Source organism: Budorcas taxicolor, chromosome 16, assembly GCF_023091745.1.
Source record: "Budorcas taxicolor isolate Tak-1 chromosome 16, Takin1.1, whole genome shotgun sequence".
Classification (NCBI taxonomy): domain Eukaryota; kingdom Metazoa; phylum Chordata; class Mammalia; order Artiodactyla; family Bovidae; genus Budorcas; species Budorcas taxicolor.
This window is the reverse complement of record NC_068925.1, coordinates 50,214,004-50,230,899: the sequence shown is the minus strand read 5'-3', so window position 1 is coordinate 50,230,899 and position 16,896 is coordinate 50,214,004. Positions and strand designations below refer to the sequence as shown.

Here is a 16,896-nt window from a genome sequence, read left to right as displayed (position 1 = left end):
GGGACACGTCTGCGGCGCGGAGCCGCTGGGGGCTGTCGGGCCAGGTGAGACGCGGGGTCGGAGTGCAGCTTCCTCGAGAAGCCAGTGGGAGGAGGTGGTGGGCTTGGTTTCTACAGCCTCCCGCCCTCGGGGCCGCGGTCTCCCTGGCCTGCGAGCGCCCGGCCCGGAAAAGTGGAGTTGCTGGGGTGGGGGCGGGGTTGAATGGTCCCCCGGCCCACAGACCCCCGAGGCCAACTGCCGGGCCAGCTCCTGCTGGCCGCTTGGGACGCCCCAGAGCCCCTTTCCCTTCCCTACTCTTGCTCTTCTTCACTTTTTCTTTATTTTTTCTTTCTTTAAGGTTGGAGAATTCTGAGACTCCCCAGACCCCAAACTGCGAGCTGGGAGGTGAGATTCACTGGCCTGAGCTCTAACCATCTTCCTGGATCACAGAGGCTTCAATCCCTGACGTCAAGACTCTCCTCTTGTAAGCTGTGGGCTCCTTGGAAGTGCATTGGGGTGAAGGGGTCTTAATGTATGTACAGTCCCTGTGTGCCCAGAACTCTGTCCCCACACACTCCCAAGAGGCAGTGGTACCCCTGGGAGTGAGGCTTCCAGGGTTTAGCAGGTGTCCTTGCCAGGCAGCACAGCCCCAGGGTCCTGTGACATTGTGGCCATCACGTGTGGGTTGGTCAGGCTGCTACAGATGAGTGAGCGAAGCCTTCAGACCTTGGCTCCAGCACATCAGCAGCTTCTGGTGGCTTTGTCCAGCCAGATTGACTTGAGGGCCACAGTCCACATCAGTCAGGAACCCGTTCTATCACAAATACCAGGACCCCACTATGCCAGGCTGGAGCAGATTGGGCTGGCCATCCTCACACCAAGAAACCCACGGGTGGGCAGTGGGTGTGCATTTGAAGACTCAGCACCACCGGGTAGTGTTGCAGGATATCCAGGCTGCAAATTGGCTGCTCAGCTCCAGCCATCACATCAAGGAAGAGAGAAGGAGGTGGCTATTCTCTTTCACAAAAGCAAAAGCCTCCTGCTCCTGCTGCTCTCCAGCACCTTGCTCGTATGCAGGTGTCATGGGAAGTTCAGTTAAGTTCAGTCACTCAGTCGTATCCAACTCTTTACAACCCCATGGACTGCAGCATGCCAGGCTTCCCTGTTCATCACCAACTTCTGGAGCTTGCTTAAATTGATGTCGGTGATGCCATACAAAGCAGCAATCAAAACTTGTCTTAGCTCATGAGCATCGCTTGGGGCTGGGACACTGTAGCCTGGAACAAGACAGGGGATCTGGCCACAGGAGGGAGGGGTGGACATTAGGTAGCGCACCAAGCTGGCTCAGAGCCCCTTTGCTGGACACACCGTGGGAAAGCAGAACCCACAGTCAACAAATGTTTGGCCTCCCTGGGGCCTGAGACCTGGCCTGCATGGCTGCCCCCAGAGCACAGGCTCCCACGGGAAGAACAGGCTTTGTGGCTTTGAGACAAGCTCCCTTCCTTCATCCTCTGAGTCTTGGATTTGGGAAAGGGCAACCTGGAGGGTTGACTCATTGGAAAAGACTTTGATGCTGGGCGGGGTTGGGGGCAGGAGAAGAAGGGGATGACAGAGGATGAGATGGCTGGATGGCATCACTGACTCGATGGATGCGAGTCTGAGTGAACTCCGGGAGTTGGTGATGGACAGGGAGGCCTGGTGTGCTGCGATTCATGGGGTCGCAAAGAGTCGGACACGACTGAGCGACTGAACTGAACTGAACTGAACCTGGAGGGGGTTGAAGTGGGTTCAGAACCGCCTGCTTTCATAATTTCTGGGTTGGCTTCTTGCTAAGTGGCTCACTGTGCCTTTAAGCCTCTGTGTCCCAGATTACCTGGAAGACAGGTCAGGTTTTTGCAGCAAAGTCTCAGGCCTCTAAAAGAGACGGGGCTCTCAAGCCCCTTGACCACCAGCAGGGTATAGCAGTAGGTGAGGGAGGGGACAGGCCAAAATTCACAGCTACTGCCACTGCTGCCAAGCCCTACCAGCTGCCCTCAGGCCTGCCACTCTGCAGGCGCCAGCCCTTTGCCTCCCAGCCTCCAGGGAAGGCTCTGGGGCCTTATCTGGCAGGAATGGGAGGAGGTCAGGCTGTTATCAGGCTTGGTGACCTGACCCCAGCCAAGGGCCCTCCAGGGTGGCAGCAGCTGTGTCTGCCTGACCCCCAGGGCGGAGCAAGCTGGTGGAAACACAGCCTCTCACATTCCTGAGGGCAGGGTTTGGCAGACTTTCAGACTATTGGAATTCCCTCTTTGCCTCCTCCCACGTCACCCTGGGCAAGTGGCCTAACCATTCCGCATCCCTAAAGCCAGATGAGAGGATGTGGGAAGAAATTCCCAGGTGGCACAGTGGTAAAGAATCCACCTGCCAATGCAGGAGACGCAGGAGATGTGTTTGATCCCTGGGTTGGAAAGATCCCCTGGAGGAGGAAATGGCAGCCCACTCCAGTATTTTTGCCTGGAAAATCCATGGACAGAGGAGCCTGTTCATGGGGTCGCCAAGAGTTGGACATGACTGAGTGAGCACACAAAGGAGCCAGCCCACCTCAGTGAACCTCTGCCCTGGCCCCACCCCCCAGGCAGACCCTCACCCTAAAAGCAATGGCACATGGAACCTGACCACTGGCCCCCTGGGGGTAGAACAGGCCTCAGTCCACCCTCTGTCTCTCCCACCAGAACCCTGTGCCCCCATGATGGAGCCCCAGGAGAGTAGCATCAGGTACAGCAGGTGGGAGAACAGTCACCCGGATGAAGTCCATGTGGCCAGCGGGCCCAGCACAGAGGAGGCCTCAGGCTGGCAGAGGTGAGGGGCCAGGAAGGAGGGGCCCCACCTCGCTCTATGCAGACCCCTCCTGTCCTTCCTGGCAGCCACCACATCCGCAGACCCGGGCCCCACACTTTCCCTGACTTGTTCCTTCACTTGCTCCCTCCTGTCTTCTGAGTTCAGAGTGCCCAGGCTGCCCTGCTGCCGGGGCCTGCTCCTCCTCTTCCCCCAGCCCCCAGCCCCACTCCAGTCAGGGCTGCCCGGGGCTCACGTGCCTGCGGTTCTCACTCTAGGGTCTCCCAGAAGCTGTGCTTGGGCAAGCTGGGCATCGCCATGAAGGTGCTGGGGGGCATGGCCCTCTTCTGGGTCGTGTTCATCCTGGGCTACGTCACTGGCTACTACGTGCACAAGTGCAAGTAAACGCTGCCCAGACACACCCCCAGGTGCAAGGCTGGAGGGACACCCTGTGTGCAAGAACCCTTCCATGTGCATGGACCCACCTGCCTACACAGACCATGGTGTACCCAGAGTCCTGTATAACAGCCCCACTGTCTGTACACAGCCCCCACCGTTTATACACAGCCCCTCCTGTTTTATACACAGCCCCCCCGTGTATACACAGCCCCTCCTGTTTTATACACAGCCCCCCCGTGTATACACAGCCCCTCGCCATGTATACAGGCATTCCTTGCACCAATGCACAGATTCCAGGGACTCGCATGGACACCGGTGTGCACAGCTGTCACAGGCACCCACAGACATACAGCCAAACAGGGATACAGGTACATGGGAGCACACACATGCATGCCTGGCGCATACCCACCCAGGGGCCCACGTGACTGGAAGACCAGTCCCAACCTGACTGCAGGACACACCCAGGCTAGGCCTGCAGCCCAGGGCCCCCAAACCTCCCTTCTCTCCCTACTGGGGTCCTCCCTGGGTGGGCTTCCAGTGGGGCTGTGTCCCGCCTTGCAAGCTCCTCCCCTCTCTAGCCCTTCTGACTCCCGCTGTGGAAGGATGCCTCTAAGGGCAGGGGTATGTATGTCTCTCTGTCCATCCACCCTCCCCAGGGGCTGAGTCTTTTTCTGGGCAGAGGGGGAAGGGGGCCTCGGCCCTTGCCCAAGACCCACTGCTGTGTTGTCCCTCCAGGAACGTGGGCGTGTTCCCTGGGGCTGTCCACCCCACCGGGTGGGCTCTGCAGGAGCCTGGCCCTTCCACCTACACCCTGTGGGAGGCCCAGACCCTGCACTCGGAGGTGGTCATTAAATGTCTGTTGAACAAAAACATGGATGATGGTGTCTCCTGTGGGCCTCCGCAGTGAGGCGTGACTGATGTGAAACTGGCTGGAGGGCATCTGGACGGCGGCTGGGAGGCCTCTCGCTGAGCTCTGGCCTTGGGATGCACCCAGTCCTGGCCAGGCCCTCTGGCGGGAGGTGAGAACATGGGGCAGGGCTGAGTTTCCATATGTGGCCAGGCCTACTCCTGTGTCTCCTGACCACAGATAGCGTCTCCCTGCCTTTGGGCCCTCCTGTTCTGGGCACCTTTGTGAGAAACACCATCTTAGGACAGTGTCCTCACCCTAGAGTTGAAGGCAGGAGATGAAGGACAGTCAGGACCCTCATGGGCTCAGCAGACCTGGGTATTGGAGGCTGAGCAGCCAGGGAGGGCCGAGACCCCACGGGACTGGCTGCGGGCCTGGGTCAGGTGAGCATGAGGTGGGGCTGCACCACCCAGGTGACCCTTTGGCTTTGAGTTCCCTGCTGGGCGGGGGTTCCCCCAGCAGTGATGCTTCAGCAAGGCCTGCTGCAGGGGGTAGGAAAGCAGGGTAAGGGGCCGTGGTGGAGGGTCTGTTCAGCACCCTGGCCTCTGGGGCCTCAGCATCCATCTCCAGAGAGACCCCCCCCATCCCCACCCACCACTAGGGGAGGGGGCGCCAGCTGACCCACACCTGTCTGGCCTCTTTCTGATGCCCCAGTTGGGAGGCCCCTCCGGCCATCTCAGGACTAGCACTGGGGCGGGGACTGTGGGGAGGTGGGCAGGGGCCACCAGCCTGGCAGATTTAGGCTGGGTGGCCTCCCTGGGCTCTAAGTGGTCAGCAGTCCAGTCCACGGGTACAGGGGCTGGACCCCCCAAGGCCTGGTGTAGCCTTGGACAGGAGCGGGGCGATGGTGCGGGACAGAAGGGAGGAGTCACCCTGGCTGTCCCCTGCACCCTACTCCCTCTTTCTGAGGCCGGCTTGGCCTCCCTGGCTTCTGAGATGGCCTGCAGCCTCCAGGGCCATGTTCCTCTGGTAGCCCCCTCCCTCCACCACAGAAGCAAGTCTGCTGATGCACAGGAGTGTCTTGCCCAGGGCAAGGCAGGGAGGTGGGCAGGGGCTGCCAGCAGGCAGCTGTACACAGTGCCTGGGTCTGGCCTGGGTCTGGCCAGCCCTACCCCGTGTGCCCCCATGACCCAGTGGGTCTCAGAATGGAGAGCTGGGGCCACCAGTTTACACCCTGATGGATGCTCTGTGACCTCGGCCCCTGGGCTCTGCTGGCACTGGGTGCCTGGCCCATGGTGGGGGTTGCAGGCAGGGACACACAGGGCACACACCCCGCCCCCCACACACACATACACGAGCTACCTGAGACCCCTCCCCCCAACCCCACCCCTCTGCCCAGGGCCCCAGATGGACTCCGTAGCCAGGGTGGAGGCCATGTCCCGGCAGCCCTGGGGGAGTAGGGAGAAGGGAAGGGCTTGGCCCCTCCCTCAGCAGGTTAGGATTGGGGTGGTCTGCTGGGGTCCCAGCAACTTGACTCCTTCATGTTTGTCCCTGGGTGGGGGTCTTCTGCGCACTGCCACAGGAGCTGGTTCCCAGGACCGGGGTGGGGTTGAGGGCAGCAGCCTCTCTGGGCCAGGCCCCTGTGACAGGTGGTAACTGTGTCCTGCTATTTGTGGCCAGGGGGACCCTGGTCCTCAGTTCTCCCACTGACACTCCCCACACCCTCCTCCAGAAATCCTGGGAAGGATTCACCAGGAAGGAGCCCAGATGTTCTTATCAAACGTTTTTTATTAGAGGGCTGGACTGACAAAAACACCAGAGTTTTCCTGCTGTACATTAAATATGTTTCCAAACTTCACACGCAATCAAGCTGCCCCAGAAGAGCGGAGGGCTGGCAGCCTCCCCACCATCAGGGAGGCCCCAGATCTGGTGACATGTGGCCGCTGAAGCCAGCTGGGAGCCAAGGGAGCAGCTTGGCTGTGGCCCTGGCCTAGAGCTCCCTGAAGGGCTTTGCTGTGATGTCCGCGCCCATCCCAGCCACGGCGTCAGCAGCCTTGACAGCCAGAGGTCACAGAGTGACAACGTGGAGGCACCCAGGCAGACATCCGGTAGGTTTGGGGAACAGTCATGGGCGCCCTCTTCTGCCTGGCTAAGTGTGGCTGCCCCAGGGCTGACGACTGGCAGTCATGCTGGCAACTGCAGAGCTGGGCTGGGTATCAAGACAGCCCTGCCACATCCTTCCAGGTGGGCTGGCTGGGCCCTGGGAAACCCATATGGCTGTGCGGCAGGCCCTGTGTGCGGGGTATGGGCCTCTCTGCTGCTGATGGCTGCACATTGGGGTCTGGTGGGGCTCTCGCTATTGCCTCCCCAAAACTGTCCTTCTGACAAAACACACTAACTGTCCTTCGCAGGTCAAACAGCAGAGAAGCCACGGTGTCCCTCCACAATGGGGAAGCTGGCGGGTCCCACTGTCCCGTCCCGGCTGCTCCTGGAGCAGTGAAGTCTGAGAACTGCCAGGTGGAGCTGGAATCACCTAGAAGGCTGGGTGATGCTGAGCCTCTCAGGGCACGTGCCCCGTGGTTCCAAGTGTCAGGCGCCTCACATCTCTCCAGGCACCATCAGCTCATCCTGGTTCGAGCTGAGCATGGCTGACCGCCCTGTCCACGCCGGGAAGCCTGTTTTGTGGTGGGAAACCTGCGCACCGTCCTCCAGACTCAGGAGTGACACCTGGTGGTGCTGGTTTACAAGAGTGACCCCCACCCCACCCCAGGTCTGGCCAGTGCAGGGGGAGGGCTGTCACTCAGCGGCAGGCTCTGCAGCCCACCCCCAAAGCATCCAGCAGCACTAGCAAGAAAAATGATTGGACCAATTCTAAGGTCACATTAAAAAAAAGTTTTTATAAAAAGATGACGGTTTACGGCACCTGGAGACCCTGACGTTGCCCCTTGTCTCTAAGCTGCAGTGCTGGCGCCAGAGGACTTTAAAAGACCCTGAATCGTAGAAAAATAACTGTGCAGCTCAGTAACACACACAGGGTTCAGCTTCTCAACCTAGAGCTGAACATTCACACCAATTATGGTGTCCTTTTCCCCCTGAATACAGTGATTCGCTGTGTGTCTACATGATTGCAGAACCCTGTGAGCAGTTAATTCCAACATTTGAGTGACTTCATAAAGAGCGCTGGCAGTCACTCCGGCTGTGAAGGCGGACACTGTGGCCTCCCCCGACGGCAGGCCAGATGGAGAACTAAACAGAGGGTGCATATATCCTAAGAACACCGAGGTGAAGAATTGTTTAATACCACCCCACGGAAGCCCAGAGGAGCTGGCGCGGTGGATGGCGCAACCTGGGAGCCTCAGGTGGCAGCCTGGCCATCAGCGCAGCACGGTCACATGGGCAGCAGCGAAGTCCAAGTCCGTCTTGGATGGGTACACCACCTTCAGGTGCCCCTCCTCGTCCACCACCCGGACCTGCTCCACCACCAGCGGGGTGCTCCCTGTCGCTTCGGCACCTGGAGTCGCCTTGGGGTCCGAGCCGTGTCCACAGACGGCGTCAGACTCGGGGTCCGAGAGGGAGCCTTCTTCTCTGTTTTCCAGAGTGTACTTGTTGATTTCTGCCATTTTCTGCAAATGAAAAAGATCATCTTAATCGAGAGAGAAAAGCCAACCCAGGGAAGTCATGGTAGAGGGCCATGGATGGGGCCATCAGTCCTGTGGAGCCAGTGCCTTGGTGGGTGGCATGCGCAGGGTGGGGCAGGGCTGGCTCACCAGGATGAGCGCGTCCATAATATCCTTGCAAATCTGCAGGCTGGCGGCGCTCGTCACTTCCAGAAACAGATCACTTGTGGTTTTCTTAATCTTAAAAAGAAATTGGGAAGATTTCAGGAAAGAACCAAGTTATCACAAGCAGACGCCTCAGCTCTGATGTCTCTCCTGCAGAAAACCCCTTGTGGCACATGGACCCAGACATGGCCCCCCGAGGAGCGCAGCACACACGGTGAGTCGTGGGCGGCCACAGACGCCAGCAGTGACGCAGGTGAATGAGACACGTGACGTGGCCTCAGAAACACTCATGCTGACAGCAGCCCCCACCTTGGTCTTCTCGCTGTTCGTGATCGGTGGGAAGGAGATCACATCGCCGTCTGCATCCACGAGGCAGGGGTAGTGCTCCTTCCCGTCCAGCAAGTGCAGGTACCTGGTCGAGCACACACAGTCTCAGGCTCGGCCTAAACGCAGGCTGGAGGGGGCTCTCTGTCAGGGCAAGGGCACGTTCCCTGGGCCTCCAAGGGGCCCAGTCCCAGCCGGTGGGCCCGGCTGTCCCCTGCCTTGGCCTCTGTCCCAGGCACTTAGTGGATGTGCCAATGGCCACCCTTCCCCAGATGACACCCCTGCCAGGCACTGATTCTCTGAAGCCAGGAGACACAGTGCGAACAGTGTAAGCGCCCCCAGAGTGAATCCGGGGAGGAGTGAGAGTCCCCTTGCCAACCTGTGCAGGCCTGACACGTTCTGCCGCTTCTTCTGCTTCCTGTGCTCCTCGGCCTCCAGCTGCAGCTGTCGCACCAGGTCCTTGGCCTTGACCTCCCGGCGCCCCAGGGGGATGATCTACAACGGGGAGAGCTTCACACTGGCCTGGTGCTGTGGGTCCCAGCCAGAGGGCCAGCTGGTTGAGAGCCCTCCCTCCACGCCACGTGTGGACACGTGCCTTCAAAGGTCACCCCAGGGGCTGAACCTGAAACCCCTTAAGGCACAAGTGCATCCCCACACTTGTGGCTCTGAGGCAGCCATCCCTGGGGAACCCTCCTCTGCCGGGGCCCGCAATGCCTCATGTAGGAACAGAGACTAGGAGCAGGACCTTGACAGGACAACACACACTGCAGTCAGCCCCAGATCAGGGGGTTTGCAACTGGGATGTAAACAGCAGTTTTGGTTAAGTTAATGAGCAGGTGAAGGAATCACTTTCAAATCACACCTCCTTTAAGGAATTTACTTTTGAAAATAACTGTTGACACAGCCTGCCTTATCCTCTTGCAGTAGAGCAGGGTCACATTCTAACCAGGATGCTCTGACGATCGTCCACACGTATGCTTTTCTAAAGCCACAGACGGAACACTGAGACTGCACACTGGGCTGTGAGCCTCACCTTGAAGTCCTGTGGCGGGCGGGCGGCGTAGAGCAGAGGCCCCCGGACAGCTCCGAGGTCGTGGGTTGCGATGGTGGCCAGCGTCCTCTTCTCACAGAGGTCCTCGTGCAGCCTCGTCTGCAGCAGGGGACCCAGGGCGGCGGCGCTCAGCGTGAGGCCCCCATCACCCTGGCCTCCGGAGCAGCCCCACCTGCTGCCTCCTTTCGCTACCCCCCAGCCACCTGCTTCTCTTGTGGAGCCTTCCTTAGAGAACTGTTATCTACTCACTAGCAGGATTTTCTCTTTCCCCAACTCTTACTGCACGATGCTCAACACTTCCAAGGATCCATCTCGGGCTAAGTTTATGAGTGAACAAGCTCAAGTGTGACTTCACAAGAAAAACCAGCCCGGATCTCAGGTCCTGGCTTGGCTCCCTCCCTGAACGCACGGCCTTCCACAGGTGGCCTCAGCCACGCAATCATGCTTGGGGTTTCCCACGGGCAAGGATGTGCTGTTTATTTTAAAACCTGGGCAGATGTCACATAAAGACCACAAATTCCTCTTGTCACAGACACTCAACAACTCACCCAATAACGTGCTGGCAAGAGCTGACAGTCCTAATACTATCTCATGTGAGATCAAGTGTGTCCCTTACTACAGGAGTGCACTAGTGACATTTCAAAGACTCAGGATGGAGGCCTCTCCCCACCCGCCCAGGCCCAGGCCGGGTCAGGGGAGGAAACCCAGGCGCTTTGCAGGAGTGACGCCCAAGGACGCCAGGCCCACGGCCCATCCTCCCCGCCCCACGCACACAGCTGTGGGCACCCACCTGGCAGGACAGAAACCGCTTGAGCACATTCCCGGGCCGCAGATTCATGCCTCGCACGATGGCACCCACGAAGAATGGCCGCACATCCCTGACCTCGGGGCTTGCCCGGACGGTCAGCAGGGTGGGGTTCTCCGAGACGTGTAGGACCCGGAGCAGCAGCCGGCTGGCCTCGTCCACTACAGCGTCTGCGCCTTCGCCGCTCTCCCTCTTCTTCCGCTCCCGCCTCTTCCGCCGGCCCTCCTCCTTGTCGGGGCCCTCGGCCTTGCCTCGGCCCCGGCCCCGGCCCCCAGCACGCAGGTACTCCAGGATGGACCTGGTCTGGCAGCCGCTGACCATCTTCTCCAGGCGCTTGTCTCGCAGCCTGTTCCCCCTGAAGTTGATGTCCTTGAGCTTTGGGCAGTCAGCCAGCTCTGCCGGGATCTCGCTCAGCTGGTTGTTGGACAGGTCCAGCGTCTGTGAGGGAGACCGGGACACATCAGATCCCCAGCTCTGGCCTTTTGCTGGGCTATGAGAGGCGCCAAGGCCCACCCTCATTGACCGTCTGCCCTGTATCAGCAACACAGCACACGCCATACTTGCCCCTGCCCGGTGCCCAGTATGGACAACGTGAACTGTCCACCGAGGGGAGGTGTGGATGGCCTGCCAGTCACCTCTCTAAAATGCTGCTTGACCACTGTGTGCTCACGGCTGTCAACTACAGCACAGTTTCAGGTCGACGGTTAGGGTGAGGAAAAAGACAGCAAGGAAGGAGGGGAATGTTTGGTTAAGAACAAGTAGGAACTTCACATGAAAAACAAATTTCCCACAAAATAGTGATAGTGTTTTTATCATTTTCAATTTTATTTTATCATTTTATTTGGTGGCCTTAGTTGCCCCATGGCATGTGTGATCTTAATTTCCAGACCAAGGATCAAACCTACATCCCCTGGCATTGCAAGGCCACCAGGGAAGCCCCAAGATGTCTGTAAGTAAATGAACATAAGAGAAAGAACAGAGCATGAGTGACAGCGTCGCGCTCCATGCTGAGATGTGGCGTTTCCAGCACACAGGGGATCCTCCTGTACCCTGCGTTTGTGATGGTGCGTTTACGTCAATGCTGGGAGGTCTCTGGGCCCTTTGCTGTGATGTGGGAAGGAGTGGGGGGGCCACTGCTGTCTGGGGGTGGGGGAGGTGAGGAACAACTCAGTTGGTGGTAAAGAGGACAGCCCCTCGCAGGAGACTGGCCACACCACTGTCCCAGGGGCCATCCAGCCCTGCAAGTAAATGGCTTCTTGTGGGGAGCTCTGGCAAGACCTTGCACAGCTTTGCTTACACCTGACCTGGGCTTAGGGACTTGACAGGGTGGCCTGGAGAGAAGCTTGCTGGCCTGGTTTAGTTGGAGCGAGCACAGGGGCCTGGTCTTTGAAAAGTGAGACAGTGATGGGTGGCAGGGGCCTCCTGAGGACTGAGGACCAGGGAGTGCTTGGGTGAGAGCACTGCGGAGCCCCAGTGACAACCCAGCGGGCAGGCTCCTCTGGACACTCAGGGAGCAGCACTCACACCAGCATGGCCTGCGAGGAGTCCTGGTCCTGACTGGGACACAATGGTCCCCGAAGACCCACAGCCGGTGGCAGGGTTGTCACCAGCTGGGAAGGTGGGCAGGGGCTTCTTGTGGTTACACAGAAGGCAACCCCAAGTTACAAACGGACCCTTCTTTATCACTCCTGTCTGGGGCCCTCTGGCTCGGCAGTCAGGCTGCAGCGAGGCTGGGACAGCAGTGTGGAGGGCCGTGGCAGGTGGGTGTGTGGCACAAGAGCCTCCGCCTGGCAGGACCAGAGGCCTGGGGAAAAGGGAGCAACTGCCAGGCAGGCTCTGATCCTGCACTCAACCTGGAAACAGAAAAGGTGAGCCCAGTGCAGTCTCCAAGTGTCCCCAGGGACTGAATACTCAGTGGTCACTGGGCTGCAGGCTACCTCAGCAGTCACAGTGTTGCCTCTCCTGGGCAGTCCCTCCATGTGGGCAAGACTGGACAGGTGGGCAGATGGGCTGAAACGTGGCCCTTCCAGGCCACCCTCTGACACCCTGCCCCCCGCCACCCCCACCCAATAGGACACGGCGATGCCCCTGTCCCGCAGCTGGGCAGTGCTGAGCCCACGTGTCCTGCATCAGAAGACGCCTGCTCTGGAGGACTGGCCAGGGCCACCTAGACTGTGTCTGCAGTGCACACTCAGCCAGGCTGGGGCCAGATGAGCTGGGCCCCGTGCCCGCAGGGAGGCTGTGAGCAGGGGCAAAGGGCTGCTGTGTCACAGGCAGGTTTGACCTGCACGTCCAGCCTTGGGGTCTCCTGTGCCATCCAGACGGGCTTTGGCCGAACAGCTTGGACTCCACTGGCACCTCTGTGGCGTGAAACCACAGCCGCTGACAGTGGAGTGCATCTGCCTCCGTGGTGAGAAGGCCCTGAGACAGCAGCAGGGGAGGCGCCAGCAAGGAATGGGGGCAGGAGGGGTCCCCAGCCCTAACAGAGCTATGCCAGGCCAGCAGCCTGGTGAAGTGGTCTCCACAGGGCAGGTGCAGTGGTACTGGGGTGGGGTCATACAGGGCAACAATCACAAACACTGGGTATTTCTGAGCAACAAGTGGTGGCAGCTCAGGACATGCCCTGAGGCCCTGGGCAGAGGGGACTGGGCAGCTGCTAGGTCTCTGGGGGCTTGGAGACCACTAACAAGCAAAAACTGACCCCAGCAGCACCATGTGCCATGCCCAGCCCCATGTAAACCGCAGATTTGATGAGGAGTAGAGTCCACAGGTTTCCCAAATGGACCAGGAGCGCTGGGGGGTGGGGGGGGCGGGGTTGGGGGGAGATGGGGGGTCGGTGTCGGGGCTCCAGGAGATGGGAGAAACCCAGACATAACATCCACACAGGGAGTTCAATTGCACAGGAGGGCAGAAGGTAAGAAATGCATAATCAGCAAGGGAAGAATTAAGTGCACTTGGAGGCACCCCCTTCAAAGCATCTTCCCAGGACACCCACCCATTCCCTCCTTCCTGTAGGTGACACTGGCTGGGCACGGCCAGTCTTCATCCTAGACTACAACTTAACCACTGATGGGCCACACTGCAGGGTAAGGACCCTAACTTCCTGGCTGAGACCACAGACACACACTGTCCCTGGGGGTGTGGAAGAACCCCTCTGCTCCAGCTGAGGGGCCCAGGACCCACCATCTCCAGCATCAACTGATAAAATAAAAAGATGGAAAGACACTTCTTTGTGGAAGCTGATTCTGGGAGGAGTCCTGTATGTGAGTGACACTGGGCCTGGCACTGGCAGGACTGGGACAAACCCTGGACACGGTGCTCCTTCAGCTGACAAATGTGCTGTCCCAGGACAGCTGGGGGCGTGTGTGTCCTGCCCATCCCTCCAGCGGTCCCCAACGGGAGGGCCACGGGTCTGGGGAGCGGTCACTGACAGGGCAGAGTGCTGTGTGGGGGCCCATCTCTGGCTCATCACAGTCCAGCGGCTGAGTCCATGGGTAATGGAACCCGGTGGGGAGAAGCCTGGCTGGGGGCCCTGAGGCTGGGCCAAGGAGGAAGCTGGGCTCTCCAGGCAGCGTGGGCCGGGAAAGGGAGCACAGCTCTCTGCGCAGCCTCCTTGCCCCCGTGGCTGTAGTGGAGACAAGGGTCCGGTGCACAACTCCCAGGTGAGTGGACACCAAGGTGCTCGCAGGAGCCCTCTATGGACGGGGGCTGAGTGGGACAAGCAGGGCTGTGTGGTGTCACTCTGGCGGCCCCTCCAGGTGTCCACATCCACGTGCTGCGTCTCCCACGACTCCCAACTGAGCTTACAGAAACAGCAGGATGCAGTGGGCTCAGCGGGCTGTGGGGTCCGTGTCTGCTTCCCAAGAAGGCCCGGCTCCGGAGCCCTGAGCTACCACGTGAGGGCAGACCATCTGGCTGGGGCGGGAGACGTCCCGAGATGACACAGGGAGAGGAGTCAGCCGTGTCAGCTGAGCCCAGGCTGAGCCCACAGCAGCTGACGGCGGCCACACGGGCCATCAGCAGCCAAGAGGCGCTGGTCCAGCTGGGCCAGCCCAGAGCGGACGACTGGGAGCAAAGAAAACTGCTGTTGTGTTAAGCCACAACCTTGGCACGGCTATGTAGCCACAGAAGACACGCACCAGTACTGTCACCATGCTTTCTTCATGACACCAGGGTCACCCTCACAGTTTTCATGGGGGAGGGGATGGGCAGGAGCCCAGGGCGCTACTACAAGACGCTGAACTGAACCCACGCTTTCCGGTTCTGAGCTCGGCTGTCTCCCCACAGTGCAGGAAGGACAGAGAAAACCGGTGTCCTTGCAGCTCCAGCAGGTGGAGGGACTCTGCTTCACCCAGTTCGAGCAGCCGTTCCCCCAGGGAGGGATCACTTTAGAAAAGGCTCCCAAAGGACATCCAAGTCCAAGCAGATTCCCAGCAGCTCTGACGTGACGCTCTCCAAGAAACGGCCTCTTCACGTAACAGAGATGGATGGGAGTCTAGAAATGGGAACAAGGTGGGCCAGGAAACTAGAGGTGGAGCAGTGAGACATTCTCTCTGACCTGAGTGAGGGCATTCTGGGCACAACAAAGACGACTTTACTGGGCAGGTATGCAGAGGTACACAGAACATTAAAGAAACAAAACAAACCCAAACTTTTACCTTCTGTAAAATCAAGAGGAGATGGGTGACGGAACAGAAAGGGCTTACACCATGTGTCACACGAGCCTCTTAGGGAAGCTACAGCCCTGGGAACCAGTGTCTGGGAGTCGTTCCAGGAGCCTCCTGAGCGCCTTCCTGGAAACATCAGCAAGTGTGCGTCACTCTGTTCTCGTGACCCTCCACACACAGACTTCTATCCTGACACAATGATGTTGTTGTTTAGAAACTAAGTTGTGTCCAACTCTTTGCAATGCCATGGACTGAAGCACGCCAGGCTCCTCTGTCCCCCACTATCTCATGTCTATCGAGTCGGTGATGCCATCCAACCATCTCATCCTGTCACCCCAGCATCAGGATCTTTTCCAATGAGTTGACTCTTTACATCAGGTGGCCAAAGTATTGGAGCTTCAGGTTCAGCATCAGTCCTTTCAATGAATAGTCAGGGTTGATTTCCTTTAGGATTAACTGATTTGATCTCCTTGGTGTCCAAGCGACTCTCAAGAGTCGTTTCCAGCACCACAATTTGAAAGCATCAATTCTTCGGCCTTCTTTATGATCCAACTCTCACATCCCTACATGACTACCGGGAAAACCACAGATTGGACTATACCAACCTTTGTCGGCAAGCGATGTCTGCTTTTTAATCCTGACACATAGACATTTGTAAAATGAGTTGGCAACATCTCAAGAGCTATTCCCGCTGCAAAAAGGTCAGTTGCTAAACTGCATACACATTTGATAAGACTGCACAAAAGGGATGGAAAACAAGTGAAAGAAACAGAGGCCTGCCTCTTTTAAGGACAAGAGCCTCAGCCTCTAGACTGGACTTAGGCCATGGTACCACAACCTCTGCCCTTCTGTCTCTTCCTCAATAGATTTACTAGGCCTTAGTTATGAGCCCAGCATTGTTTGACCTGGGGTCCCCGGATAAATAAAACAAGCAAGCAGTCCCTAGACAGAACAGTCTAAAGAATGCTGCAAGCTATTCGCTGTGTACTCTGGGCAATCCTTCCCGCATCCTGTAGGACAGGAATAACAACCTTTGCCTTGAAAAGTCGCTGCTGGGATCAAGTGAACTATCCTGTGAGATCACACGAGGGGCCTTATGCAATTCCAGTCATTTCACAGCTTCCTGCCTGTCTGGGAGGTCCCGCGCACAGAGCTACCTCACTGTCTTTTCGCAAATATTTGGAGATACAAACATTTAGCAATGAGTCCTTGCTGCGGACCTGCTTCCGACCTGAGCGGGAAGCCCATCCAGTTGGCAATCAAGAAACACAATCAAAGTGTTAAGCGTTAAAACCCAGTTGTGAGCAGAATGTGATGAGAGCCGCGAGACCACCTGAGGATGGAGGTCAGGCGAGTGGGAAGGGACCTGGGGGTGGACTGGTTTCCCAGCGGTGCCGACGCTGCGGTGGCCCTTCCTGGCCGAGGAGGAACGGCTCAACACCGGGAGAAGATCGACCACCGCGGCTACCAGAGGGCCTGCCCCGCTCGCCCGCCCGCCCCGCTGACCTTGAGCGACGCCAGGTGGGCGATGTCAGGGCTGAGCTCCCGGAGGCAGTTGTCAGCCGCCGCCAGTTCGCTGAGCAGCGGCAGCGCGCCGGGGAGGAAGAGCGCGGCGGGGAAGGCGTCCAGGCGGTTGCCGGTGAGGTTGAGGGTCTGCAGGCGCGGCGCGCACCGCGCCAGGTCGGCCGGCAGCTCGCGCAGCCGGTTGCCACTAAGGTTGAGGCTCTGCAGCTGCGGGAGGCCCGGCGGCTCGGCGGGGCCTAGGCCCTGGCCCGGTGGCAGAGCTTCCAGCGCGTTGCCGGAAAGGTCGAGCACACGCAGCGCGGGCAGCGGGCCGAGCTCTGGACTCAGGCCGGGCCCCAGCGCGTTGCGCCGCAGCACGAGGCTGTGCAGCTGCGGGAGGCCTTGCGCCAGGCCTGGGCCCGGCTCGCGCAGGCTCCCGCAGCCGCTCACCTCCAGGTAATGCAGCAGCGGTAGGGTGAAGAGCCGCGGAGGCAGCCGCCCGCCCGCCGCGCGCACTCGTTCCTCCAGTCCGGGCCCCGTCAGCAGCAGCTCCCGCCGTCGCTCCCGCTCCGCCAGGTCCAGCTCTGGCCAGGCCTCTGACACCGCAGCAGCCGCCGCCATCGCGCCGCCGCTCCCGCAGCCCCTGCCGGTGCGCTTCCGGGGCAAGCGGTGAAACTTCCGGTCTGGGCCGGAAGGCGCCATAGAGAGCGGCGCGGACGCTAGAG

The 16,896-nt window shown here is 59.2% G+C and overlaps 2 protein-coding genes across 3 annotated transcripts; one reads left to right on the top strand and one right to left on the bottom strand.

The window, feature by feature from the left end:
- On the top strand, window positions 1–3,999 carry SMIM1 (small integral membrane protein 1 (Vel blood group)). Of its 2 annotated transcripts, none has more exons than XM_052654035.1 (4): window positions 1–44; window positions 338–463; window positions 2,691–2,817; window positions 3,072–3,999. In XM_052654035.1, exons 3-4 carry the CDS (start codon window positions 2,705–2,707, stop codon window positions 3,196–3,198), a joined length of 240 nt encoding a protein of 79 aa, XP_052509995.1. In that variant the 5' UTR covers window positions 1–44; window positions 338–463; window positions 2,691–2,704; the 3' UTR covers window positions 3,199–3,999. The 2 variants fall into 2 exon arrangements, with proteins under 2 accessions (XP_052509995.1, XP_052509996.1); XM_052654036.1 differs by lacking the exon at window positions 1–44 and adding an exon at window positions 102–171.
- Window positions 4,000–6,916: 2,917 nt separating this feature from the next.
- Window positions 6,917–16,888, bottom strand: LRRC47 (leucine rich repeat containing 47). Its single transcript, XM_052653723.1, has 7 exons — window positions 16,175–16,888; window positions 9,987–10,439; window positions 9,179–9,295; window positions 8,525–8,640; window positions 8,131–8,233; window positions 7,807–7,896; window positions 6,917–7,662 (listed from the first exon to the last, which is right to left on the bottom strand). The coding sequence occupies exons 1-7, from the start codon at window positions 16,871–16,873 to the stop codon at window positions 7,414–7,416; spliced, it is 1,827 nt and encodes a 608-aa protein (XP_052509683.1). The 5' UTR covers window positions 16,874–16,888; the 3' UTR covers window positions 6,917–7,413.
- Between the last annotated feature and the right edge of the window lie 8 nt (window positions 16,889–16,896).